Genomic DNA, 27,239 nt, shown 5'->3' on the forward strand with positions numbered 1-27,239 from the left:
AAGAGACGTGAGAATGAAAAGAAGCTTGGTGGTTGAGGACTCTTTCCACCGTCCTGATAACATCACTTCATACGTTTCCTTCCCCCTCCTCCCTTTCTCCTTTCTTTCTTTCTTCTTCCTTTCTGTTTGTTTTTATGGAAATATAACGTGTATAGAAAAGTATGTTGTTGTTTAGTTGTTAAGTCGTGTCCAACTCTTTGCAACCTGCCAGGCTCCTCTGTCTGTGGGATTCTCCAGGCAAGAATACTGGAGCGGGTTGCCATTTCTTTCTCCAGGGGATCTTCCTGACCCGGACATTAAACCTGCATCTGTTGCATTGACAAGTGGATTCTTTACCAGGGAAAAGTATGGTATAGAAAAGTATGCGTGTCATTAAATGATACAGAATGGGAAAGACTAGATATCTCTTCAAGAAAATTAGAGATACCAAGGGAACATTTCATGCAAAGATGGGCTTGATAAAGGACAGAAATGGTATGGACCTAACAGAAGCAGAAGATATTAAGAAGAGGTGGCAAGAATACACAGAAGAACTGTACAAAAAAGATCTTCACGACCCAGATAATCACGATGGTGTGATCAGTCATCTAGAGCCAGACATCCTGGAATGTGAAGTCAGGTGGGCCTTAGAAAGCATCACTACGAACAAAGCTAGTGGAGGTGGTGGAATTTCAGTTGAGCTATTTCAAATCCTGAAAGATGATGCTGTGAAAGTGTTGCACTCAATATGCCAGCAAATTTGGAAAACTCAGTAGTGGCCACAGGACTGGAAAAGGTCAGTTTTCATTCCAATCCCAAAGAAAGGCAATGCCAGAGAATGCTCAAACTACCACACAGTTGCACTCATCTCACATGCTAGTAAAGTAATGCTCAAAATTCTCCAAGCCAGACTTCAGCAATACGTGAACTGTGAACTTTCTGATGTTCAAGCTGGTTTTAGAAAAGGCAGAGGAACCAGAGATCAACTTGCCAACATCCGCTGGATCATGGAAAAAGCAAGAGAGTTCCAGAAAAACATCTATTTCTGCTTTATTGACTATGCCAAAGCCTTTGACTGTGTGGATCACAATAAACTGTGGAAAATTCTGAAAAGATGGGAATACCAGACCACCTGACTTGCCTCTTGAGAAATCTGTATGCAGGTCAGGAAGCAACACTTACAACTGGACGTAGAACAACAGACTCGTTCAAAATAGGAAAAGGAGTATGCCAAGGCTGTATATTGTCCCCCTGTTTATTTAACTTCTATGCAGAGTACATCATGGGAAACACTGGGCTGGAAGAAGCACAAGCTGGAATCAAGATTGCCGGGAGAAATATATATCAATAACCTCAGATATGCAGATGACACCATCCTTATGGCAGAAAGTGAAGACGAACTCAAAAGCCTCTTGATGAAAGTGAAAGAGGGGAGTGAAAAAGTTGGCTTAAAGCTCGACATTCAGAAAACGAAGATCATGGCATCTGGTCCCATCACTTCATGGGAAATAGATGGGGAAACAGTGGAAACAGTGTCAGACTTTATTTTTGGGGGCTCCAAAATCACTGCAGATGGTGATTGCAGTCATGAAATTGAAAGACACTTACTTCTTGGAAGAAAAGTTATGACCAACCTAGATAGCATATTCAAAAGCAGAGACATTACTTTGCCGACTAAGGTCCGTCTAGTCAAGGCTATGGTTTTTCCTGTGGTCATGTATGGATGTGAGAGTTGAACTGTGAAGAAGGCAGAGCGCTGAAGAATTGATGCTTTTGAACTGTGGTGTTGGAGAAGACTCCTGAGAGTCCCTTGGACTGCAAAGAGATCCAACCAGTCCATTCTGAAGGATATCAACCCTGGGATTTCTTTGGAAGGAATGATGCTGAAGCTGAAACTCCAGTACTTTGGCCACCTCATGCGAAGAGTTGACTCATTGGAAAAGACTCTGATGCTGGGAGGGATTGAGGGCTGGAGGAGAAGGGGACGACCGAGGATGAGATGGCTGGATGGCATCACTGACTCGATGGACGTGAGTCTGAGTGAACTCCAGGAGTTGGTGATGGACAGGGAGGCCTGGCGTGCTGCGATTCATGGGGTTGCAAAGAGTCGGATACAACTGAGCAACTGAAGTGAACTGAAACAGTTCGGTGGTTTACCTAAGTGAATAGACCCCTGGGCATCAGCACCAAAGGCCAAGACATAGACCATTGTCAGCAGCCAGAAGCCCCACTCTTCTCCCCGCCAAGGGTAGCTTCCATCCTGAAGTCCCTTCTGGACTGCAGGTTACTTTTACCTGTTACTGAACTTTCTGCCAGAATACATGTTCTGTATCCTTTTGCCTCACTTCTTTTGCTCAGTGTTATGTGTGTGAGGTTCATTCTTGTTTTCCGATTTGGAACAGTTTCTCATTTTACTGTCGTGTTTCATTTTATGAGAAGGCCACATTTATTTATCCATTTCACTCCTGATGGACATTTGAGTTTTTTCCCCCCAGTTTTTGGTTATTATGAAAAGCAGTGCTCTGAGCATTGTTACATATGTCTTTTAGTACGGATAGGAATTTGGGATGTGTGTTATGAGTTGAATTGTTGAGCCAGTCTTAGTAGATAGTGCTATCAGAATCTAATGGTAGATTTGGCGGCCCCATATCCTTAAAAACAGCTATTGTTATCTCTCTGTTTAATTTTACCCATGCTAGTAGATATGTAGTGGTATCACTTTAATTTGCATTTCCTGGAGTACCTTTTGTACTTTTTAATATGTTTATTGGCTTTATTTTTCTTCTATGAAGTTCTAGTTCAAGGTTTTGACTTAGGAGTTTCTGTCCAGTATATTATACCAAGTAAGAAACATTTTAGGACTTGGCGAGTAAACCTACCTCATTTGTCTAGAAAGCTCAGCTAACCAGGCAGACTCATTTCACCAGTGTTTTTATATAATAATAAATGGGTGAAAAGATTAGGGCAGTTTTTTTTTAAGTAAAAATGAGTTTATTCAGAGAGAGATACATTCCATAGGCAGCGTGTGGCCATCTCAGAAGATGAGAGGGGCTCCAGAGCCCAGGAGGTATGGGCTTGTTGGTTTTTATGGGCTGGGTAATTTTATAGGCTAACAAGTGGGAGGAGATTTCATCTATTTTGGGGAATGGGCGGGGATTTCCAGGAATTGGGCCACAGCCCACATTTTGGCCGTTTATGGACTATCATGGCCCCTGTGAGTGTGCCCTTTAACATGTGCTAATGTATTAGATGAGCATATACTTAGCATGTCTATGGGGAAGTAGAGTCTTACAACATCTTGGGCCTACTTGGTTCTGAACAGTTTTTTGTAGTATCTTGTTTGATTAGAAATATTCGAACTTGTACACACCCTAGTCTGGATCTGTAAAACTTTTTCCTTAAAAGCTTTAACAATTCAAAACCGTACAGAATATATCCTCTGCGGCCACCATGAAAGCAGAGCATCTCGTAATGTGGTACTGCCCAGCGACTGATGGAAATGTACATTTGGAAGGTATGAATGAGCTGGAGACCCAGCTCTATTACTTATAAGTTACTTGATTTGGAGAATTTAGAAAATCATTGAGATCTCTTATTTTTTCGTTATTATTAAAATGGCTGTAAAACCGAATTCATTAGAGCTATTACGGAAGACAATGGAGGTGTTATTTATAAAGCTTTCTTCAAAACTGTAAATGGCCAAACATATTTTAGTTATTTCATTATTGTTGTGTTCTAAGCATACCTTACTCTTGAATTGTGCCACCAATGAGAACAGTTCCTGACACAGTAATAGATGCTTGTTCGCTGAATGAATGAACTACACACTTAAGCAGTCTTTTTGAGCTGTTAACTCTGCATGCTTCACACTGTGCTTTTACATTTTTTTTTCCTCTAGGACTTTTACTTTTTATTGCTAAAGCTGAGCAAGGAACAGGGTTTATTAAACATCAGCTTGAAAAAGTGAGTCTAATAGCCAGCAGTTTGAGATCACCCGTTTCACTGTATAGCTCATATCAAATTTATGCCCCCAAGTAACATACACAGGACTGGGAAAACCCTCGAAAATGATTAAAGTGCTCTTCACCCTATGGGTGAGCCCTCAGAGCTTACACACTGAATATTTTTTGCTTCTATAATTAGAACGCTGGCCAACAATTTTCAAATTTAAAATCTTGTAGTGGGTTTTCCACTGCTGATACCCTGGTAACCATGTTTCGTGAAAAATTGAATATTTAAAGATGAACAATCTGATGACTGGAGCTTGTAGAGAGCCCCTTCTGCTTAGTATGGATAAGATCATTCTCAGATATGTTAATTATAATGTCAGAAGCAAACTTGCAGCATATACTTTATAAACTCTTGTGTAAAGCAGTGATTCCTAATCCTTTGAAAGGTCTGACTCTCAACTATTAGGTTGACTTTCTGACTCTCTTTTTTTCTTCTTCTGAAAAGGAGTTTAATGCCTATTTTTATGTTTAAATGAAATAGAACGAGAATTTGCATGGTCTTTATTTTGGAGAATTACATGATAAACAATAGAAGGTATCCCTTTGTAAAACCAGACTTGCAGCAGAAGGAACTTGTAATTTGATGTGTAAATCTTGTTAGATTTTCTTACCCAAAGGCTAAATTTTCTTTTTTCTCATATTTGAATCTTTTCCTTTTCTTTTGAAAGCTGGTGGTGGTAGTGTTGGCTGGTTGGCTTTTGTCATTTAAGTGGAACTGTTTTGTGATTCTCAGAGTACTGAGTATGTAACACATATTGCTTCAGAATAACGCGTTAGTCTATATTTTATGAGAACGTTTACATTTTAGGTAGCATCCCTCATATGTGCTTGACCCGAATGTGGCTGCTTTAGGGTGATTTACTGGAAAAATGGAATCATCTGGAATAACAAGACAGCTTTTGTTTTCTTGTTATAGACATAATGCTATGGAAAATTGAAATAAATACAAGGGGTAATTATGGTCTGCCTTGTTAAACTACTATTTTACAAATAGTGAATTTCAGAAAGCCTCATCTTCTGTTCTGGGTGATTTCATTCCTGTAAGAAGTTAAAGTGGGTCTTTTAAAAACAAAAAGCACCCAGGCATGTCTGGTTATTGCTGTGTTAAATGCTAGATGCAAGGTTCCTCTCTTTTGTGTCTACTCAGCACTTGTGACTTTTAAAAGACATTGACGCTGTGGATTTAGGGAAGAGCAACTATTTAAAGAGCAGGATCATGACAATGATAATATCTAAACTGATGTCCCATGAGAGTGAAGTGAGATTAGCTCTTCCATTTCTCCTGCTCTTCAGCATGGAAATATGTTGTCTCTAATGGTCTGATGGGGAGATTCTTTTTTTTTTTTTTTCAATTTTTTTGACGTGTACACACTGCTATATTTACTTATTTATTATATATTCTAAAAATTTATTTTTGGCTTTGGTGGTTCTTTGTTGCAGCACGCAGGCTTTCTCTAGTTGCAGAGGGAGGGAGCTACCCTCTAGCTGCAGTGCTTATGTTTCTTGTTGCAGTGGCTTCTCTTGCTACGGGAGCACAGGCTCTAGGTGTATGCGCTTCAGTAGTGGCAACTTGCAGGCTCTAGGGTGCAGGGGGCTTCTGTAGTTGCAGCATCATTTTCGTGGCTTGCAGGCTCTAGAGTGTGCAAGCATAAGTAAGGGTGGCATGCAGGCTCAGTAGTTGTGGTGCTGGGACTTAGTTGCTCTGCAGCATGTGGAATCTTATAGGATTGAACTCATGTTCCCTGCATTGGCAGGTGGGTTCTTACCACTGTGCCACCAGGGAAATCCCTGGAGGTTCTTAATGTCTTTAACACAAAGCAGGCTTTGGTACTTTCTACCCCAGACTGAGCATGAATGAAGTTCTGAAAGTGTTATTTGTGAAACTTGTTAGTTCAGAGTGAGGATGGAGTGCGATCTTCAGCAGGGCAGTTTGATTGGACCTTGTGTGGCTGGCTGCCCTCCTAGAACCCTCCCCTCGAGTGTTGCATGTCGACTGCAGCTGCAGCTGCATCCTGGAGCTGCTGCAGAAATGTCTTCATTCCTTTGACCTCTAGAGACGTGTCCTTAGGAATATGAGATGAGTACTCCTGATGTTAGCAGAGAGTAGGGCTTCGTGGCAGGAGATGGCTAGCGTACTGATTACAATCGCTTTTAGAAAATTGCTGAGTGTTAACAGGTTGAGAAGAAACACACAGCTCACACATTTGCAGTTTTACAAGCTGAACTGCTTTGCCAGGAAAAAGAGAGAAGGCAGATAGGAAGCATCTCAAAAGATTTAGATAAATGAGATCAGATAATTTCCCTTGAAAAGCACATTAAGATATGAAACTAAAACATCCATCCAGAAACATCAGAAGAAAATGTTATTCCAGTACTCACACTTTTTATTGCCAAAACGTTCAGCAGTGAATTGAACACTAATTGATCCCTTTATTGCCTACTGCTCTGCACTGCCTTTGGTTTCATATGTGTTCTTGTTGTCTTCGTACACTTTCTGCCTCCTGACTGTGAGAACTGTGTTCGAGTAGCTTCCGTGGTCCTCACAGTGGATAGCATATTTTGTAGTGAAAATACTTACTTAGTGGAATGATAATTAGTCACTTAAAAAATCTGGACAGACCAGTCAGAGATGACCAATCATTCCACTCAAATTTAATCTGAAGTCTATTTCTTCTAGAGAAATTCCTCCACTGTAGTATCAATAGTTTTGATCATTGCTATTTGGTCTTTCAAATATTTCTCGTGAAATGTGTTGTCATGAAATTTGGAATCCAGTAACTTTGGGGATGAAACTTTTGTTATTAGAGTTTGTGATGTTTTTATATTTTATAGTTCCTTGGAAAAATTATCTAACCTTTTTATTTAGATAGGACTCTATTTTATCTATTCTCTGAATTAGATGCAGTTTTATACACTAATTTCTTGAAAGTAAAAATGAATTGTTAGCACTTAAACCTTTTTGTTTTGAAATAATTGTAGGCTCACAGGAAATTAGAAAAATATAGTCCAGTTTTTACTTAGCTTTCACCCAGCTTACCCCAATGAGCAATGCTTTTAAGATTTCTAAAGAGGCATTTACCTAAAAAAGTTTATAAGGAATAGTAATTTTTATGCCTTCTCTGAAGAATATATAGAGAAGGTATTGTAAAAACAAAACAAAACACGGTGAAATGAAGCACACGGAGTACTTTCGGGGTCAGTTCAGCCACTCAGTTGTGTCCGACTCTTTTCAGCCCCATGGACTGCAGCATGCCAGGCTTCCCTGTCCATCATCAACTCCCAGAGCCTGCTCAAACTCATGTCCATCAAGTTGGTGATGCCATCCAACCATCTCATCCTCTGTTGTCCCCTTCTCCTCCTGCCTTCAGTCTTTCCCAGCATCAGGGTCTTTTCCAGTGAGTCAGTTCTTCGCATCAGGTGGCTGAAGTATTGGAATTTCAGCGTCAGCATCTGTCCTTCCAATGAATATTCAGGACTGATTTCCTTTAGGATGGACTGGTTGGATCTCCTTACAGTCCAAGGGACTCTCAAGAGTCTTCTCCAACACCACAGTTCAAAAGCATAAGTTCTTTGGTGCCCAGATACTTTCTGAGTATCATTTGACAAACCTGAATGGGTGCCTCCTGTGGTAGGTGATGGGGGAGTCATTCATTCACTTAGGTATCCACGTCTGTGAATTTGGTGTTTGCCTCACTCAGATCATTCCTTTATACTGTACTGAACTAGGAGTTTAAAATCCAGATGTTGTTCTCATAAAATCTTTGGAAGATATAACACAAATAAAAGTGAGGGAAAGTAAAACTTCTTTATGGTGTAGCTCTTAGGGCATTGTGATAATACTGGGCTTTATATAAAGGTAAGAGAATATCATTACTATATATATCTGTGTATTATTCGATGTATATTATTTGCCTTATAGTATGTGTGCCTTATAATAGGAGCTAATGCCCAATATATTGAGACATTAGAGAACATGTGTTTTATTTTTGTTTGTTTATTTGGCTGTGTTGGGTCTTAGTTGTGCCTTGTGGGATCTTTTGTTGTGACATACAGGCTCTTTAGTTGAGGCACTTGAATTTAGTTGCTCTGTGCCATGTGGGAACTTAATTCCCCAACCAGGGATCGAGCCTGTGTCCCTTGCATGGCAAGGCAGATTCTTTATCACTGGACCGCTGGAGAAGCCCCAGATGTTTTCCTTATTGCGTGTAAATGATATTTCCAGTGAAATCTCAAGAATTTCACTATTCTTTGGTGTATTGATAAATATTGCATTTGAGCACATATTTGAGTTCAGTTATCACCTCCTAGGACTTCCCTGGTAGCTCAGATGGTAAAGAATCTGCCTCCAATGCTGGAGGCTTAGATTTGATCCCTGGGTCCTGAAGATCCCCTGGAGAAGGGAATGGCTATCCACTCTGGTATTCTTGCCTGGCGACCTCCATGGACAGAGAAGCCTCACGGGCCACAGTTCATGGGATCACAAAGAGTTGGATGGACATGACTGAGTGACTAACACACACACGCTCATCACCTCCTAATAGGGATCTTTTCATGCTGAATGTCTGTGTTCATCCATGTGTCTGAACCTTGTGAATTTTTCCTACATGGCTCCCTTGAAGGTTTGTTCTTGCACCTCAAGACAGACATACCTGGGAAAGGTCTAGAGAAATGCACTGCATATCATGAGAGTAGGGAGGTGTCTTTAAATCGATATGAATGCTGTAGTCCTGACCAGGGAAGTCTGAAAGGAGACCTCACCTTCATCTGAGTCCAAGTCTAAGGAAAGTCGTGAATTCTCTGCCGCAAATCCAAGAACAGCAGTGCTAGGAAGACAACATACAACTGAGAGACATGGGTTTCACATAAAAGAAGAGTTTAAATTTATGTAATAGGTATTTCTGTGAGCAGCATTTTACCCCAGGAGGAGAAATGGGCTTTTCAAGAGGCCCAGAATAAATCTTTAGGTAGATGAAGTAATTTGTACAATTTAAAAGAAAAGATGGATATGTTAGATCTGGAGATCTCTTTGGACAGGCTTCTGTCTTGACTCAGCTCTGTCACAACCCTTTGTGTGAATCACCTTTCATTTTGTAGAATGATTTCTTGCTCTTTGAGGTCTCTGTCAGATGTCACTGAGGGGTGGTCTGGGGGATTGTGGGTCTGGCCTCACATGACATTTCCTATAAAGTTTACCTGCTTCATCTGGTCTTATCTTAGCTCTTGACCTTGACCGGAAGGTACTAGTGTAAGTGCATTGTTTTACTTGAAGCTATAAAATGATCACATCATTTAACACTCCCTGTAAAATTTCCCTAAATCAAGTCCACACCTTGCTGCTGAGAAAATCAAATTGGGTGTTTCTGAATAATTAAAACCAACACTTTTGGTTCAGGGTTCATTTGGGATAATTTCATTACTCTAAAAGAGTTTGCTCTCCTAACTAAGAGAAATTTATTTTGTAGATTTAAAAATAAGTGAGTTGGATACCCTAGATGTCATATTGTATCCACAGATTAAATAGCTTGGAAAGTCCAGCGCCATGTATTCCTGTTTGACCCACAGCTCTTAGCTTCTGTGATGGAAGGACTCTTGTATAAGGATTTGAATAATACTGTGTCCTTTATATAAAAACCAAAGTGGCAGAAAAAACCAGGCTCGAGGAAGTGGCCCAGGCTTTAAGCAGGTGGCTGCTTGAATAAGGAGCTGGTGGCATAACTTCTCAGTCTTATTGAGACAGTGAAGGTTTCAGTTCTAGGGTGGGTATCGAGGGATACGGGATCTAACAGGGCCCTGATGACTTGGGGAGCAGTGATGGCAGGGTGTGAATGCCTGAAGGTACCATGGATCCCAGTCTGTGGAATCAAGGGAGGGGAAGTCATGTTTTGGGAAGCCTATCTCTGGGAAATAAAGCTCTGTCTGCTTAAACTGCAGGAGTGATCTATTTATCTACTGTCATTACAGTATGAAGTATTCACTTTAATTGAATTTTCTGATAAGCATCCAGTTAAAATTGTCTTAAAATATGTTTCTGATGTATATCATTCTAAAATGAATTGCACACACTTATCTCCTTTCTTAGCAATCTGAAAGGTTGTTGTTGAATTACGACGCCGGGATTCTTGGCCCTCGGAGAAGAATTCAGTCCGGGGCCAAAGATGAGGCTTGATCGCTCAGAGCTTTTGTGTAAAAATGTCTGACACTTGCAGGCTATTTCCTCCATTTGGAGACCCCTGGCCTTCCTGCCTGTTACCCTCTCAAATCTACTGAAAATAATTTCCCCTTTTGTTCATTTCTCATGGTCTTTATACAGTTCAGCAGTGCTCTTTGGGCTGGGGGTGTGTGGAGCTATTGCTCCTGCGCCGTGTTCTCATATTGCTGTGCTTTAAATGTTCTTTTGCTTATCTTTTATGTTGTAAAGAGGATGTCTGAGCTATGTCTGAACAAGGATTAAGGGTTTTGCTACTTGCTTTCATGGTGGGCAGTGACCCTCAAAGTGTGTGTTCTCATGAATTGAGCATGTTTGAGCATGTTGAACAGTTTTTGTTGTTGCTGTTGTTTTGGTTTGGTTTCTTTGGCAGTGCCACATGGCATGTGGAATCTTAGTTCCCCACCTGGAGATCGAACCCACACCCCATGCATTAAAAGTGCAGCGTTCTGAACACTGGACCACAAGCAAAGTCCAGAGAGGGCCATGATGGGGACTGTGCCCTAACAACGAGGCCTTAGCTGTATTGAGTGTAAGATAGAGTGGAAGGACCCACTTCCATGAGGGAGTCTGAGAAGCATAGGCCAGGGAGGGCTGCTTCAACCAGGTAGCAAAGTAGGGCTCTGGGGTGATGGAGCCTGAGGTGGTGGCTGTGTCTTCCTCAAAGGTTTCGAGAATTAGGAGACCAGGAGAGAGGATTCTGGGCAGAATACTGGCATTCTCCAGTAGTCAGTGGCCTTCAGTGAAGAGGCCTGAGTAGACAGTCATGAAAGGATTGATGGTGAGCACGGCTGACAGACCCCAGAAGTGAGGGAAGGTTGCGGAGACCCAGCAGTCCTGCGGCGAATTTCGGTTCTTGTTAGCGAGACCTCTTTGTGCCTACAGGTTCCGGAGCCTGAATTGGAAACACCCGTGGAGCTTGTTCTCTGAATCTGCCTTACGGTCAGGATTTCAGTGTGCTGTTTATGGGCATGGACTCTGGAGCCAGAGTGCCTGGACTTGAGTCCTAGGACGGTCTTAGGTTGGTTCCTGGAAAGCAGGTTCTGATTGGGCGGGATGTTTATTGGGGCTTGTGCTGAGGTATATAATACCTGTGAGGGAGTGAAGGAAGTTGGATGGGGCAGGAGGAGGAGGTGAAGTCGAGATGATGGCAGCCAAGGCCTCTGCTGGTCCCCTTGGGAGTTCTGGAGCTGAGCAGACCCTTCAGAGTTGTCTTGTCTCGAGGTAAGGGAGCCAAGCCTTTCTACCCCATGTTGGCCAGTCGTGAGATGGGGGCTGTCCTTGGACAGGGCCATGACCTTGGCTCAGGTGACTCTCTGGAGTAAGGCTGAGCTGAGCATTATCAGTTACCCAGCATTCCCACTGGGGAAGCCCCTCCTTTGTGAGGAGGAGAGCTGGGTAGTGCAGCCCAGACCCCAAATCCTTAGTGCTCCAGCTCTTCATCTGAACCTCCCTCCTTTAATTCCAAGGCTCTTAAGTGAGTTAATAAATGTGAAATGCTGAGAAGGGTCTGTAACACACCGTGAGAATGATTTAGGTGTTAGTTATTATTGTCATCCATAACTTTTTCAGCTCTACATTTCCCTTATAATATGGTTCTTTTAGTACAATATGAGTTTAAAAGATAATGCTCTTTATTAATTTTTTTCTTGATTTTCCTTGCAAGAGGAAAAAAATCTGACAATATCCTTGTGAGAAAAATAATTTAGCGTGATATGTATCTTAGTATTCGCAGTTTTAATTTTTACCAGAAGAAAGGAGCAAAGGAGATAATCCCTGATGATGAAATTTGAAGGATTTGGACATATGGTGAATGAAATTTTTAGGTAGGTGTGTGTGTTAGTTTTAGCCTCTCTCAAAGTAACTTAGGTAAGGACCTTCCAAGAATAGGGGACATGGACTCACTGCTGCTGTTGTGTTGGGGAGTGGCTGGATAAGGCAGTTCATGGCCAGGTGATAGTGTCCATCTCAGAAGGTCACCAGGCTTCACAGGTGGCTCAGTGGTGAGGAATTTGCCTGTAAATGCGAGAGACACGAGTTCAGTCCCTGGGTTGGGAAGATTCCCTGGAGGAGGAAGTTGTGACTCACTCCAGTAGTCCTGCCTGGAGAATCCCATGGACAGAGGAGCCTGGTGGGCTACAGTCAGTGGGGTTGCCAAGAGTCAGACACGACTGAGTACGCACACCTTCACACAGAAGGTCACCAGAGTCTTGCTCTTTGTCTTTCCTGTCACTCTGGTTCTAGATCCGAACATTACAACACAATCAGTAAATACAGCATTACCACTTAATTAAATTGCTTCATTTCTTAAACATTTCAGAATCGTTCAACAGTCCAGTATTTAAGTTTCATAAATATAGAGCAGATCACCTGAAGTGTTTTCAAAATTTGGTTTTGATTCAAAATAATGTTCTCATGGAGGCTCAGTCCCTGCCAGTTCATTTCTCAGTCACTTGGGAACATACTTAATTCCTTTGGACAGTTTCTATCTTCTTCATATTTGTATGGATGGAAAACATTGCACTTGAAATTACTTACTTCCCCTCCACCCCAACACCCTCAGGCAATTATAAGTAAATTGTTTATTTTTAAGAAACTGTCCGGTTGCCCTGTTAACATTGAAACAGAGATAGCTAACCATGTCTGCCACAAAACACTTCTTTAAGACACAAGCTGTGCCCCTTCTGTTTGCACCAATAGTCCACTGTTGGCATATCTTATTAAAGCTGGCAGAGCAGAGGAGGAAATACTGTGATACTTCCTCTGAAGGAACTTTTGTTTTAAAAAAGGCCTTCCTTGGATTCACTTTCTTTCCTAGTTTGCAATTGTTTGAAAGTATTCTCAGTTTCTTTAAAATAAATGACAGTATTAGGAGTGAACCATGAAAAATCGTTTGTCTGCCTTTTTATTACACAATGATCCATAGAAGTTGAAGATTATATGGAATGCACAGTAAATATCAAGCTGAGTCAATGAGAAAATTTGTCTTTCGGTGTTACCTTATTTGGGGGTTGAGCACTGCATTGTGGGTTCCATGCAGAATTCCACAGTTAGTTTTGTTCCGTGAGCCAGGAGCTTCACGAAGAAGGCAGAACCAGCAACCAGAGGGCTCTTTTTTTCTATTGAGGTTAGGAATGTTGAGTACATTTAAGATTTTACATGCATGCTCTTTTTGTTTTCTTGGTGGGGGAAAATTTTGGGGAAGGAAGAATATGGATAAAAGATTTAAGACTGATAGATGTGTAGAAGGTATTCATGTTTAAAGTGGTGAAAACTCATCTCATAATAAGCCCTTTCTGAAACCAAAGATGACTTTTTAAAAACTGTGCATTTTGGGGATTACAATGCATAAACCCTCTTTTTAGAGAAATGTTGTTGAGCTCGATGTAATGGAAATAAGTCTCAGATCCAAGAAGATTATGTCAGTACAGCTTTTAATTCTCTAAAACATGAAATTATGACATTTGTGTATATGATCTTTAACTGTGTAAGAGACAGGCAGTAAAAAGATTGATATTCTGCCCAAAATTGTTTCCAAAATGGACATAGGTAAGAATGATTGTATCTTGGATGTTGTATATTTGATCCCAGAGTGACCACAGTTACCACATGATGGCTTTGCAGAGTGTGGCCTGCTACTGTGTTGTCGGGATTGACACATATACACTATTGATACTATGTATACAATAGTTAACTAATGAGAACATACTGTAGAGCACAGGGAACTCTGTTCAGTGTTCTGGGGTGACCTAAATGGGAAGGAAGTTCAAAAGAGGGGATATATGTATATGTATATCTGATTCCCTTTTCTGTACAGCAGAAAGTAACACAACATTTTGAAGCAATTGTGTGTGTGTTAGTCGCTCAGTCGTATGCGACACTTTGCAGCCCCGTGGATTGTAGCCTGCCAGGCTCTGCTCTCCATGAAATTCCCCAGGAGAGAATACTGGAGTGGATAGCCAGTCCCTTCTCCAGGGGATCTTCCCATCCCAGGGACTGAACCTGGATCTCCTGCATTGCAGCCAGATTCTTTACCGTCTGAGCCACCAGGGAGGCCTGTGAAGCAACTATAGTCCAGTAAAAACTACTTGAAAAAAGCTGCTTCATGATTCCTCCTTTTTTTTTAGCATGAACACAGGTTTTCTTTTTTCTTTTTAATTTATTATTGAAGTATAATTACTTTGCAGTGTTGTGTTACGACAAAGTGAGTCACAGTAAAGTGAACCAGCTATACGTATACATATATCCCGTTCATTGGAGCCTTCCGCCCCGCCTCGCATCCATCCCTCTAGGTCATCACAGAGCACTGAGCTAGGCTCCCTGTGCTCTGCAGCAGCTTCCCACTAGCTAGCTATTTTACACCTGGTAGTGTGTGTATGTCAGTATTACCCTCCCAATTTGTCCCACCTGCCCCTTCTCCCACCCTGTTCCACATGTCTGTTCTCTGCCTCCGTGTCTCTATTCCAGCCCTGCAAATAGGTTCATCTGTACCATTTTTCTAGATTTCATATATATGCATTAGTATATGGTATTTATTTTTCTCTTTCTGACTTGATTCACTCTGTATAACAGACTCTAGGTCCACCCACATCACTATAAATGACCCAGTTCTGTTCCTTTTTATGGGTGAGTAATATTCCGGTACATATGTGTATCACATCTCCTTTATCCATTCATCTGTCTGTGGACGTTTAGATTGCTTCCATGTCCTGACTGGAATAGTGTGCAATGAACATTGGGATACATGTGTCTTGAATTATGGCAGGTTGGCTTTTATGTAGGTTTTAGTTGTATTTTGGTAAAGACAATTCCTAAATCTTGGACCACTGTTTTGAGTTTTAAAATGAATAGATTAAAACCAGAATATATTGTAAATAAGGACAAATTCTTAACAAAACCTAATTTTTTTATTTAAATAGAATGACTTCTTGCCTTCATTAGAATATTTATCAAAGTTAATCAATTCTTAGATTATTGATCTAAATTTATATATTCAGTATAGTCATGAACATTAAATGTTTCCTAAATGATCACTAATACAGTATAAGTATGTTAAACTAGGCTTTGATTACTCTCAAAGCTTTACACGTGAAATTTTTAATAAATTAACTGTTCATTTTGTTACTTAAATAAAAGGCAAAGAAGGAAGGATACTTAATAAGAATCTCACTGTGAATTCCAGTGAAACCACATTATTAGAATTTATATATTTTAAGGACTAGTTTTTTACTCAGTGACACTCAAAGGTTGTCTAAAGGGAAAGGAAGGTTGCATGTGAGTGTCAGCTGTGTGGTCTAATGTTCTAAATGAAATGAGAAAAAAAGAAAAAGAAAAAAATCATGGACTTAGACTAATGGTTCAGTTTCCAACAGTAAACCTGGTGAGTTCACTTTAAGTGCGGTTTGCTGCAAATTGATGGTGGTTTTTAGCACTTAGCTTCTTATCTCTAAAGCACTTTCCAAATGTTGAATAATTAATTACCACAACCCCTGTGTGGGGGTAAAATTGCAAGCATGTCTTTCTGTTTACCAGGAAACCATTATGGCAGAGTCTGTAAATGTTGATTTTTATTTTTAGAGGTTTCTGTGCTTTCCAAGGTGACCAGCTCTTAAAATGCTGTCCTGATTTTCAATCACGGAGTCATGGGAAAAGTAACCAAGGATATTGAGTACTTGAAAACTTTTTCTTCTTATTGTTCCTGTCGTTTTCATTTCAGCTCTACCTGCTCATCATTTTGGAATACAATTTTTTTTAATGGAATAGTTAAGTTTAGTCTCTGAAATTAATATAGTCTCAATCTCACCTGGTAAATTCAGAACGTGGGAAGCCTGGTGGAATGATGGCAGTAAATCTAAGTGGCAAAAAAGTCACATTTGGAAGACCTTTTTTTAGCATTAAATAAAATTGTGTCTTTTAAAAAAATCTATTTATTTTGGGCCCTGATGTGTGGCATATGGAATTTTAGTTCCCCAACCAGGGTTCGAACCCATTCCCCCTACAGTGGAGTCTTAACTCCTAGGCCGCCAGGGGAGTCCCTAACAACGGTTTTAATAAATTAATGAATCTTTCAAACACTAGTTTTTGTAACTTAAACTGAACCTTGGAGTCTGAGGAATAGTGAATATATAGGTGTTTGTTTTAGTAGTATATTATAGACAGTTGAGCTGTGTGATATATAGAGGACAGACTTAAGAAACTAGAGAACAAGAAAGAGGATAAGAGGCTAATTTAGTGTAGAATAAAATGTGTAATTGAACACTGCTTTTAAAAAATCCGAAGGGAATTTGAGAAGACAGCCGTCTTCAGTGAAGGTGCAGGATGGGAAGAGCCCTGAGGAGGTGGATGGCTGAGCAGTGCTGGTGAGATGGCTTCTGGTGGTGACCTTAGTCTACCAGATGTTAACACCTGCATTAGCCAGGCTAATTCTTGGCTTGTTTGTGTTGCCAGCGTCAGAATGTCTACTGATTAGCTCTCTGGAGGGATGCAGTGCGAAGTCTTTGTGGCAGTGGCAGCAGGCTCTCCATCCCTCAGCTTCTCAGCCTTCCAAACAGAAAAGAGCCAGAGCCTTCCTTTAAGAGGAGTTAACCAAACTGTTTCTGTTTTGAGAAACTGATCGGATAACCAAGAGAATGCTGTGGTGACTGTTTCTGATGAGTGTCGAGTTTCTTTGCATAGGATGAACACCTTTAAAGGCAGTGCGGAATTCAGTTCTTTATGTCATTTTCAAGGAGGTGAAGTCCTGGAACTCTTAGAAGTGTCTGCTCACACTTGTCTGCTGAATGCAGAGATAGGTTCTTTATTTTGAGATCTGGAGGCCACAGCTGGCCTTTAGGTGGGGGTTCATGATCACACCAGATATTATATATAGAATTTGTATATGTATATGCTTTTGGAAGAGTGCATCCAGAGTATTCATGTTGCTTAAGTGGTGACATATACAAAATATTTAATATTTAATATGGACTAGTATCCCGTAAGAGTGTTTGCTTATTAATCCCCTACAAATAACAAAACATTATAGTTTTCAGGTTTATCTACTCCCCCCAGATCTGGGTGGAAAGGAAATGAGAGACTATCAGCTCTAAGGTTTCACCTCTAAAATCCAATCTTTTTATGGTATCAGAAACATCAGAAAGTGCAATGATGCAATTAAAACCACTGAACATGGTTGTTTAACTGTAGCACATTAAATTTGGAAAGGTAGTGGTTGAGTCCAGTTTATCTACAATCAGTCATGGAGCTTTCTTCCTATTAGAGCCGAAGAAGGTGTGCCCATAAGAATAAGGCAGCTTCGACTGTATTTTTGTGGTTTAGGTTACTTTCAGATGTGAGGTGCTTTGACAGCATTTTTGTGGGAAACTGCTCACTGAATATGTGGTACATATGGGAAATAGGGGATTCTTTGCCCATGGGGTTCTTTTTATAAGCAATGGAGTTATTTTCCTGAATGTTTATAGGTTAATTTTTATAAATGAAATCATGTTTATGGGAAATTTTACAAATAAGATCTTGATTACAACTCCTTAGGGGAATCTTGATATTTAAAGGAATGATGCAAATGCAAGAGAATTGGTAAATACTAGTGCAAAATAATGCCAGATAATTAGGGTTCTTTACTGGAGTTCATAGTTGGCCTTTGCAGGGGCAGAGGTTCAATAAAATAGAGCACCTCATGAAAATAGAGCACCATTTAAGTTATATACTTATATATCCATTTTATTTTGATACGTTGACTACAGGTTTCATCTGATTTTCAAAAGGTCTGTGGTTCCAAAAGAATCGTTAACTTATATAATGTCAGAGTCTTATATATGCTTATGTAGAAAGAAGCCTTCTATATTGAAGATTTTGTTCAACCTCAGAAGTTTAAAGATGGGTCATTCATGAAGAGTAAAATGGTGCAACAGAATGGACCTCAAATGTGTTTAGGACTGCTGTGGGCTGAATGTGTGTGTTCCCCTCTAAATTCGTATGTTGTAATCTTAATTCTCAAAGGTTATAGTATTAGTAGATGTGGCCTTTGGGAGGTGGTTAGGTCATAGGGATGCAGCCTGCGTGAATGGGATTTCTGCTTTTGTAAGACATTCCCAGAGCTCAGTAGCCCCTTCTGCCATGAGAATGTACAGTGAGAAGTCTGGAAGAGGCTGATACCTAACTGTGCTGGTGGCCTGATCTCAGACTTCTGGTCTCCAGAACTTCAAATAGTACATTTCAGTTATCTGTAAGCTTCTCCTCCATGATAATGTGTTACCGCAGCCTAAAGGGACTAAGACAAGGCTGAAAGTTCTGGAGATTTATTACACAGCAACGTAAATGTATTTAACACTGCTAAACTGTGCACTTAAAAATGGCTAAGATGGAAATTTTTATGCAATTAAAAAAAAAAGAATTTAAGGCCGAGTACAGTGTTTGGTAAATATGTACTAGATTTGACAAATACTCAAGAAGATAAGAAAGGTCAAACCAGTACCCTGCAATTAACTGAGGGCCTGGGATTGAATATGTGAGTTAAAATCTATAGATAATCCATGAATCTCATTATGATTAGTAGTTGGAACCATTTCACCCATGAAATGCACATTCATTTTGATTATGTCTATTAGAAAGGGATAGGGTAGTTTCTTACTCTTTTGATCGGTTTGGATTTCGTTTCCTCTATCATGGTTATCTCTTGGAGGCAAATCTTGAAGTCCTTAAGTATTCAGGCTCTGGCATCAGACTTTGGTCATTTTGCTTTGCTGTTTATGACTGTGGACAAGTTAGTTAGCTTCCTTGAGCCCCTCTTCTGGAAAATAAGCATAGTAAGAGTACTGATCTCATAGAGCAGTTGTGGGAAATCATATGCTCTTGTATATATTGACAGCAGTGCCTGTCTCATGGTAAGGACTTAATAATTGCCAGTTTATTACTACTTTTGGAGTGATGCCTGCCAATAAGATAGATAAGATATAGCAAGCCGAAAGGACAGCGAGAAGAAATGAGGTGTTGGCCGTATTCCAAATGCTATAATCATCCCATGAATAAATGAGAGTTGATGCTTTATGTTATTGACACTAGTGTGAAGGCACTTGGAGAGTTTTGTTTGATTTAATATGTCTAGACACATGGGCCTTCCAAATAGAATATTTCTAAGCTTCTTAATTCAGAATTATAAAAATTAAAATGAATTTATAACCATGTGTGAGGATAAATTTATAGGATATGCTTCCAAAACCTTAAAGGAAACTGTGCCTCTAGGTACATATCACTGACGATTTTAAATCTAAATATGATTTCCCAATATTTCATATACATATACAAACTAAACAAAGGCCATAGACTGTGAAATGCATTTTCAGATGTTGAGATCAGACTATTTAGTGAATAAACTTAATTTTCATCTTTCTGCAGTGGTAAAGGAAGATCTGGGAAGTGGGAAAGTGATGTAGAGCTTGCTTCTTCAGATTCTCCTTTATGAATCATTTCATGGTCTTCTGAACATCTTTGAATTTTTAAGAACTGCATGAAAGCCTTTTCCCCCTTATGTAGAAAAATTAGTGCTTGAATACTATTTTTTCCTCTTTCATTTACATTTGGGTTTAAGAAGTTTTTGGAAGGCTTCCTTCCTTGGGGAAATTAAAATAATTTGATATATCAAGGTTACTATTACAGATATCTTCTTACTGTTGGCTAATCACATCTTTAGAATTAAAAAAAGATTATTGGAAATAAAATCTGACATTACACAGTTTATCACATTACATTAAAAGGGTTGTATTGTAGTGTGTGGAAGCACACTTGGTTCCTTTTTTTGGTACTAAAATCTTGTAATCTCATTTAATGATTTATCAATTATAATTTTCCTTCCTGTTGTGGTATTAATATTTGCTTTCATTTATTATCATCTGGACTCTTCCATTTGAAGTCACCTTCCTGTTTACGCCTGTGAGAGCAAGCTAACCTCATTAATTTGGGTTCTAGTATGTCTGAATCAGTTTTTCAGTTTGTTTGTACCATCTCTTGAGGATTGCACATGGTACTCAGAAAACCCTCATTTGGATCTAGGGTAACTTTCTTGTCATAAACAAAAAACATTTGACTTGAAATGAATATCTCTCAGCTTTTTTCCTCCAGTTTGCAGACTTGATATTGCTAGTAAGCAAGGGCATAGTTATCTTTTTTTTTTTTTTTTGGTTGTTGAATAGCCATAATTTGGTTTCAGGAGAAATCATGACATTTATGTAGTCAGTGTCTAAAGAATGAATGACCCGTATACTCAAAGTGACCATTGCAAGAAATGCTGAAGTGTTTTTGAGCTAGCTGAGTTTGTAGTCAATGTATTGTTCATGTTAAAATGACTGTAATTTTTCAGGAAACATTTTCCTATGGGTTATTTCTCACAAAAGAGTATTATTTGTGATCTCTCTCTTTTTCTGCCTCCTTCCTTCCACTCATCATCCTTAACCCAAGTAGAAGCTTAGGGAAATTAACCCAACTGAGAAGGCTTTTTTCTTGCTACCGGGAATGCTATCTTTGTAGACAGAAAGGACGAAGAAATATCTCTGTTAATCTTGAACAAGTGTATTTCTTGGCGTTTGAAGCTATGCAGAATTGTCTGTAATGAGTCTTTCTGTCTCAGTTGACTAGACTCTCTTCTCTATGAAGTGACTGTATTTAATTTATTAACAGTAAAAACATGTTTATCAGTTTTCATAATAAATATTTATTTTTTATGTCATTAGTCCTTGACTTGGACTGCTATAGAGTAGATCGTCAATAAAAAGTTAAGTGAGCTGAACTGTAGGTGTACAGTTGCAGTAACAAAGGCGAAAAGTGAAAAAGAGCGTCGGATAATCAGAGTTCCAAAGAATCGTCTAAAAGGTCTGAAGAGACTTCCAGCTAAATATACGACAAAGCAAAGTCACATTCAGAATGTTTTTCTTTGTAATTTATCTTGGGAACATTTATTCATTTGCAGATCCGTGTGGTTTTTAGATTGCTTTCAAATAATATCTTTGTATGCCAGAGTGACTGCATCATACCCTTTTCCCACAAAAGCACCGTCATGAAACAGTTTATCTTTTCATAACCACCTTCCATCTTTTCCCTTGCTTGTGCCTACAGATTTTGGGCTTTGGCTGGTGATTTCAAAAGGATTTATAATTTATTAGCTTTTTAACAAGATAAAGGCATAGTGGTACTCCTATGTTTTTATACCGGGGTGAATTTAGATCTGTTATTACCGTTTCATTTAAAATGCAAAAGTTTTTACAAACTGCCTCTGAAACACCAAACAATTTGCAAGATTAAAACATCAAAATTGTGAATGATTGTTTACACCATCCCCTAGGTACTTTTATCAGGGAGATAGAAAGACACTTTCTATTCAAATGTCTTTTATATTTCTGTCTGAGTTATTAAGAGTATACTGGCATAAAATAGCACAGACCTTAATGTTGCTGCATTTGGAAGTTTAAAAAACATGTGGGTTTGTGTAACACAACTTCCTGATAAATGTGGGCATGAACCTGGAGAGTTGGGACCCCACCCCCATCAGGCAGATGAGCCTTTCCAAATCTCTCTTGCTAAGAAGGTGGAACATTTGGCAATCTAAACCCGCATAGGTTGGGAGTAAACACACAATGGTGGTACTATCTCTTGAATTTTTTAAAAAAATTTATTTATTTTAATCAGAGGCTGATTACTTTACAATATTGTAGTAGTTTTGCCATATATTGACGTGAATCAGCCATGGGTGTACACGTGTTTCCCATCCTGAGCCCCGCTCCCACCTCCCTCCCCATCCCATTTGTGTGTGTGAAGAGCTCACAGTGTTTTGTGGATCTTTTCAGAACACACATAGCATCATCAGGCCTCAGACTGTGTGGAAAGTGAGCCTTGTCTCTTGAAGCTGAGGAAATAGATACAGAGACAGCAGAGGCTTGTTTGGAGTTACCAAAGTCAGGGGTTGTCAGACTTAGAGCCAGCTTCATGGGCGTGATGACTGCAGTGCCCTGTCACCAAGGAAGTCAGCCAACCTCCAGGATGTCTTGTGGGCCATTCACAGAGACAACTTAGATGCCACCCAAGGAAAGCCATGAAGTGAGGGGACCAGATGCCATGATCTTAGTTTTTTGAATGTTGAGTTTTAAGCCAGCATTAATCTTCCAACCTTTGTCCAAGTGTGTCTGCCCTCAGAGAGTCTGTCTTCCATCTGAAATAATGAATTCAAGCCTCATTCCAAAATTGCCTAACTCCCACCTGAAATTTTGAGATCCATATTTCTATTCTTTGATTTGGAACACTCTGGTACTTTCTTAGTATTTTATGCACTGGATTTAGTTTCTTGGTTAAGTTCAAGGTTAGTTTTAATATAGTCTTCCTACTGTGTTTAATCCTCAGGAGAAGGAATGGATGTAGGCAACATTGTGTCTGGCTGGGAAAGCAGCAAGGCAGAGGCCCAGTGCTCTGAGGCTGGGTGGAAGGTGGGGTGGCCTTTGCTTAGAGCAAGTGCTGACCTGCCCTGGTCCAAGAGTCTCACCAGAAATAAGAGAAGAGCCAGGAAGTCACTAAGGCTAGAATTGGGCTCCCCAGGGCAGAGTTACATTGGGATTAGAGAACTGTGGAATGTGAAAGTGAGACGCAGAGGTTGAGAGTAGGTGAATGAGGAAGTGTTGGCCTATGTTCCAAAATGGTAATGATGTTGCCTCTGTGTGTGTGTGTGTGTGTGTGTGTGTGTGTGTGTGTGTGTGTGTGTCTGTCTGTCTGTCTGTATGTGTATTCATGCAAATGTGAATAGGGTGCCAGGTACAGTTTTGGGTAGGCCAGGTCACATTATAGAAACTGGGATGAAATAGATACCAGAGAGCCAAGCAGAGTGATTGCCATGAGGCCCAAACTCCTCTAATGCTGAGGAGAGTTTTCTAATGAAATTGGAGTGTGAGATGTGATGATGTCTCAGACTTTGGGATCATTCTACATGCACTGTTGCTAACTGGCATGTAATTTGTACCTTCTTTTATTCTCTAGCAGTAATCTTGAATTTTGCCTCAAAAAGAATTGGCCTGTGAATGTAGTTCTTGACATGTTAGAAGGAATCAGTGAAGTAGGAGTAAGGGGGTTTCTGTTCTTTGTTTGAGGTTTGCAGATGCAGGAGAGCACTGCTGCCTAGCTGGTGGGCTTGAAGGCAGGGGCCACATTTGCCACCACACAGGCTCGTCTTAGCGTGCAGAGATGAGTTTCCATCACACATCAATTGCTGTTTAAAACAGTCATTTCTGAGGCTGTCCTTACAATGGGTATTGTTAGATACAGTGCAATATGAAAAGGTAAGAAGGAAACCTGCCTCTTCCCTGCTCCCACTCAGGCTGCTGCTCCTCTGCAGTGTTGTCCTGATGCTTTCATAGCACTAACGCCTCCATGGTTGCTTTCTTTTTTAAAAATCAAAATGTAGTTGATTTACAGTATTGTATTAGTTTCAGGTGTTCTCACAAAGTGATTCAGTTATACACAAAATATATATATTTTTAGATTCTTTCCCATTATCAGTTCAGTTCAGTTCAGTTCAGTTGCTCAGTCGTGTCTGACTCTTTGCGATCCCATGAATCGCAGCACGCCAGGCCTCCCTGTCCATCACCAACTCCCGGAGTTCACTCAGACTCACGTCCATCGAGTCAGTGATGCCATCCAGCCATCTCATCCTCAGTCGTCCCCTTCTCCTCCAGCCCCCAATCCCTCCCAGCATCAGAGTCTTTTCCAATGAGTCAACTCTTCGCATGAGGTGGCCAAAGTACTGGAGTTTCAGCTTCAGCATCATTCCTTCCAAAGAAATCCAGGGCTGATCTTCAGAATGGATTGGTTGATCTCCTCGCAGTCCAAGGGACTCTCAGGAGTCTTCTCCAACACCACAGTTCAAAAGCATCAATTCTTCGACGCTTGGCCTTCGTCACCGTCCAACTCTCACATCCATACATGACCACAGGAAAACCATAGCCTTGACTAGATGGACCTTTGTTCGCTAAGTAATGTCTCTGCTTTTGAATATGCTATCTAGGTTGGTCATAACTTTTCTTCCAAGGAGTAAGCATCTTTTAATTTCATGGTTGCAGTCACTATCTGCAGTGATTTTGGAGCCCCAAAAATAAAGTCTGACACTGTTTCCACTGTTTCCCCATCTATTTGCCATGAAGTGATGGGACCAGACGCCATGATCTTCGTTTTCTGAATGTTGAGCTTTAAGCCAACTTTTTCACTCTCCTCTTTCACTTTCATCAAGAGGCTTTTTAGTCCTCTTCACTTTCTGCCATAAGGGTGGTGTCATCTGCATATCTGAGGTTATTGATCATTCTCCCAGCAATCTTGATCCCAGCTTGTGTTTCTTCCAGCCCAGCATTTCTCATGATGTACTCTGCATAGAAGTTAAATAAGCAGGGTGACAATATACAGCCTTGACGTACTCCTTTTCCTCTTTGGAACCAGTCTGTTGTTCCATGTCCAGTTCTAACTGTTGCTTCCTGACCTGCATACAGATTTCTCAAGAGGCAGGTCAGGTGGTCTGTATTCCCATCTCTTTCAGAATTAGGTTACTACAAGATATTGAATATATTTGTGCTTTGATAGTAAATCCTTGTTTATCTACCTTACGTGTATTAGTATGTATCTGTTAATTGCATATAACTAGTTTATCCCTCCCTCCCACCCTTTCCCCTTTGTTAATCATAAGTTTGTTTTCTGTGTCTGTGGCTCTATTTCTGTTCTGTGAATAAATTCATTTGTATTATTTTTTAGATTCCATGTAGAAGTGATTGTTGTATAATACGTGTCTTTCTCTGCCTGACTAACTTCACTTAGGCCCCAATCTGTTACTGTGGCTCCCAGATACACCCCAGTACAGTTTGTGAATGCTCTGTGTGCAGAACTGAACCACATGGGGCTCCCCCTTTGGCGTCCACTGAGCCTGCACTGAGGGATGTTGAAGTGCCTCCTGCTGTGGCCTCCCACCTTGGTTTCTACAGCCCTGTATACAGTACTTCAGATAGTGTGTCATTCTCAGCCTGGGATGACGCTGGCCAACAGCTGTTAGAAAAATAATGGCCCTATGGCGGAGGGACCAGGATGAAGGGGGAAGTGGTTATTCATGCTTCTCTAGGGACATTCTAGACTTTCTAAGCTGTTGACGTTTTCTGATCAGAAAGTTGGTGAAATGATGGATTCATTTGCTAATGCTTTTGACCTTTGTCACGTCATAGAATGCTTAGTAAGTAAGAATATTTGCACAATACTCTGGATGAGCAGTCTAGACATCTTGTGGATGGAGGTAACTGGCCTGGGGCCCTGTCTGTGCCTGACTCTGCCTGGAATGAGGAAGGACATCTCAGCCCAAGTGGAGCATGGTCCCAGCTCACTGGCTGGGAACCATCAGGATTCCTGGTTGACATAGTGGCAGTCTTATCAGTGAAATAAATTCTGTGCTAGGAGCTTGAATTGCGATTTTTGCTTTTGCTGTGATTCCTACATGTGCTTAGAACTTCCATTTGTTTGAAGTGTTATCAGTTCAGTTCAGTCTCTCAGTCGTGTCTGATTCTTTGTTATATCTCTAGTAGAATAACCTATCTTATTAGCTATTAAGCATATTGAGAAGATAAACCGTGTGAACTCTTTGAGCACTAGAATAACACCCTGGACAATTGCGGTGGTTTCACAGAAATTTGGAAGTCCTTGTGTTTATTCTGCTGTGCTCCACTCAGTCCTGTGGATTGTAGACTAACACAAGATGGACTTGTTTTTTTTTTTTTTTTTTTTGGGCAAGGAGTTATGGGGGTGGGGGAGTTCATTAATTTGCTTCTTACTGTTTTTTTTTTTTTTTTTTTGGTTTACTAAGAACTTTGTATTCTGGCCCTGTCCAAGGTGCAGGTAGTTGTGCTTTCAAAACAACTTATTGTCATAATGGCACCCGTTTAAATTAATCAATATGTGCTCTCAGTTTCACTATATTCGGCATCATTTGCTGGGTCCTTGAGGGAAAGGTGATACTCCTCCACTGATGCTCCGGGTCTGCTTCTCCAGGAGTCTCCATCGACCTTGTACCTTTCCCTCGTCGGACTCTTGAGAGTCCCTTGGCCAGCAAGGAGATCAAACCAGTCCATCCTAAAGGAAATCAATCCTGAGTCTTCATTGGAAGGACTGATGCTGAAGCTGAAGCTCTAATACCTTCTCCTCCTGATGTGAAGAGCTGATTCATTGGAAAAGACCCTAAATCTGGGAAAGACTGAAAGCAAATGGAGAACGGGGCGGCAGAGTGAGATGGTTAGATAGCACCACTGACTCATTGGATTTGAATCTGACAAACTCTGGGAGATAGTGAAGGACAGGGACCCCTGGTATGCTGCAGTCCATGGGGTCGCAAAGAGTCAGACACGACTTAGCAGCTGAACGGGAACAATGACAAAGGACTGGAGGACACAGGAAATGGACTCTACGCTGGGCACTTTGAAAGCTAACAAGGGAGAAACTTGGTTTTCGAGTCAGATCTGAGTGTGAATTTCCATTCTTCCTCTCTTAATGTCTGCATTCTTGGGCCTTTCCCTTTATGGCTCTGAGACTAGATTTCTTCCTAAGAAAAATGGAGCTTAAAGTAACTCTAGCACTTGGGCCTTGTTACGAAGACCACAACTGATCCATCTATATGGATGAGAACTAAGTGTACGTGTAATTATCATTATTGGTAATTCTTTAACATTGTAGAGAGTCAGTAGTTTTAGTAACACAAGAAAAATTATTATTACTCATCTACCAAATCTGTCATTTCTATTTTAGGAAATCATTAATCTTAGAAAATTAGTTGCTGCCAAAGCTATATATTGGTAAAGACCCGGCAACACACGTTTTTCTTTCTTTTCTACCTACATCCCCCTGTCACTTCTATTTTTAATTTTTCCTTTACTCTGATGTTTAAAAATTGGCATTTGGGGTCATTTTCAACATTTTCCAAGGCTGAAAAATTACACAAGCCAGTCTGTGTTTCACAGGGTGACCACCTTTCAAAAATATTCCTTTGGCTTATTTCC

The 27,239-nt window shown here is 40.3% G+C and overlaps 1 protein-coding gene across 3 annotated transcripts in view; it reads left to right on the forward strand.

Moving 5' to 3' along the window:
• SLC4A4 (solute carrier family 4 member 4) overlaps positions 1 to 27,239 on the forward strand; it is a 370,587-nt gene that overhangs the window by 5,640 nt on the left and 337,708 nt on the right. The window contains exon 1 of one of the 3 annotated variants that reach the window (XM_042251503.2): positions 5,905 to 11,418. The exons of the other annotated variants lie outside the window; for them this stretch is intronic. Within the exon in view, the coding sequence (XP_042107437.1) occupies positions 11,339 to 11,418 (80 nt within the window). The 5' untranslated portion in view covers positions 5,905 to 11,338. Of the gene's footprint in view, positions 1 to 5,904; positions 11,419 to 27,239 lie in introns of those variants that run through there. 3 annotated transcript variants of the gene reach the window in all.

The sequence above is a fragment of the Ovis aries genome, chromosome 6 (genome assembly GCF_016772045.2).
Source record: "Ovis aries strain OAR_USU_Benz2616 breed Rambouillet chromosome 6, ARS-UI_Ramb_v3.0, whole genome shotgun sequence".
Lineage (NCBI taxonomy): Eukaryota > Metazoa > Chordata > Mammalia > Artiodactyla > Bovidae > Ovis > Ovis aries.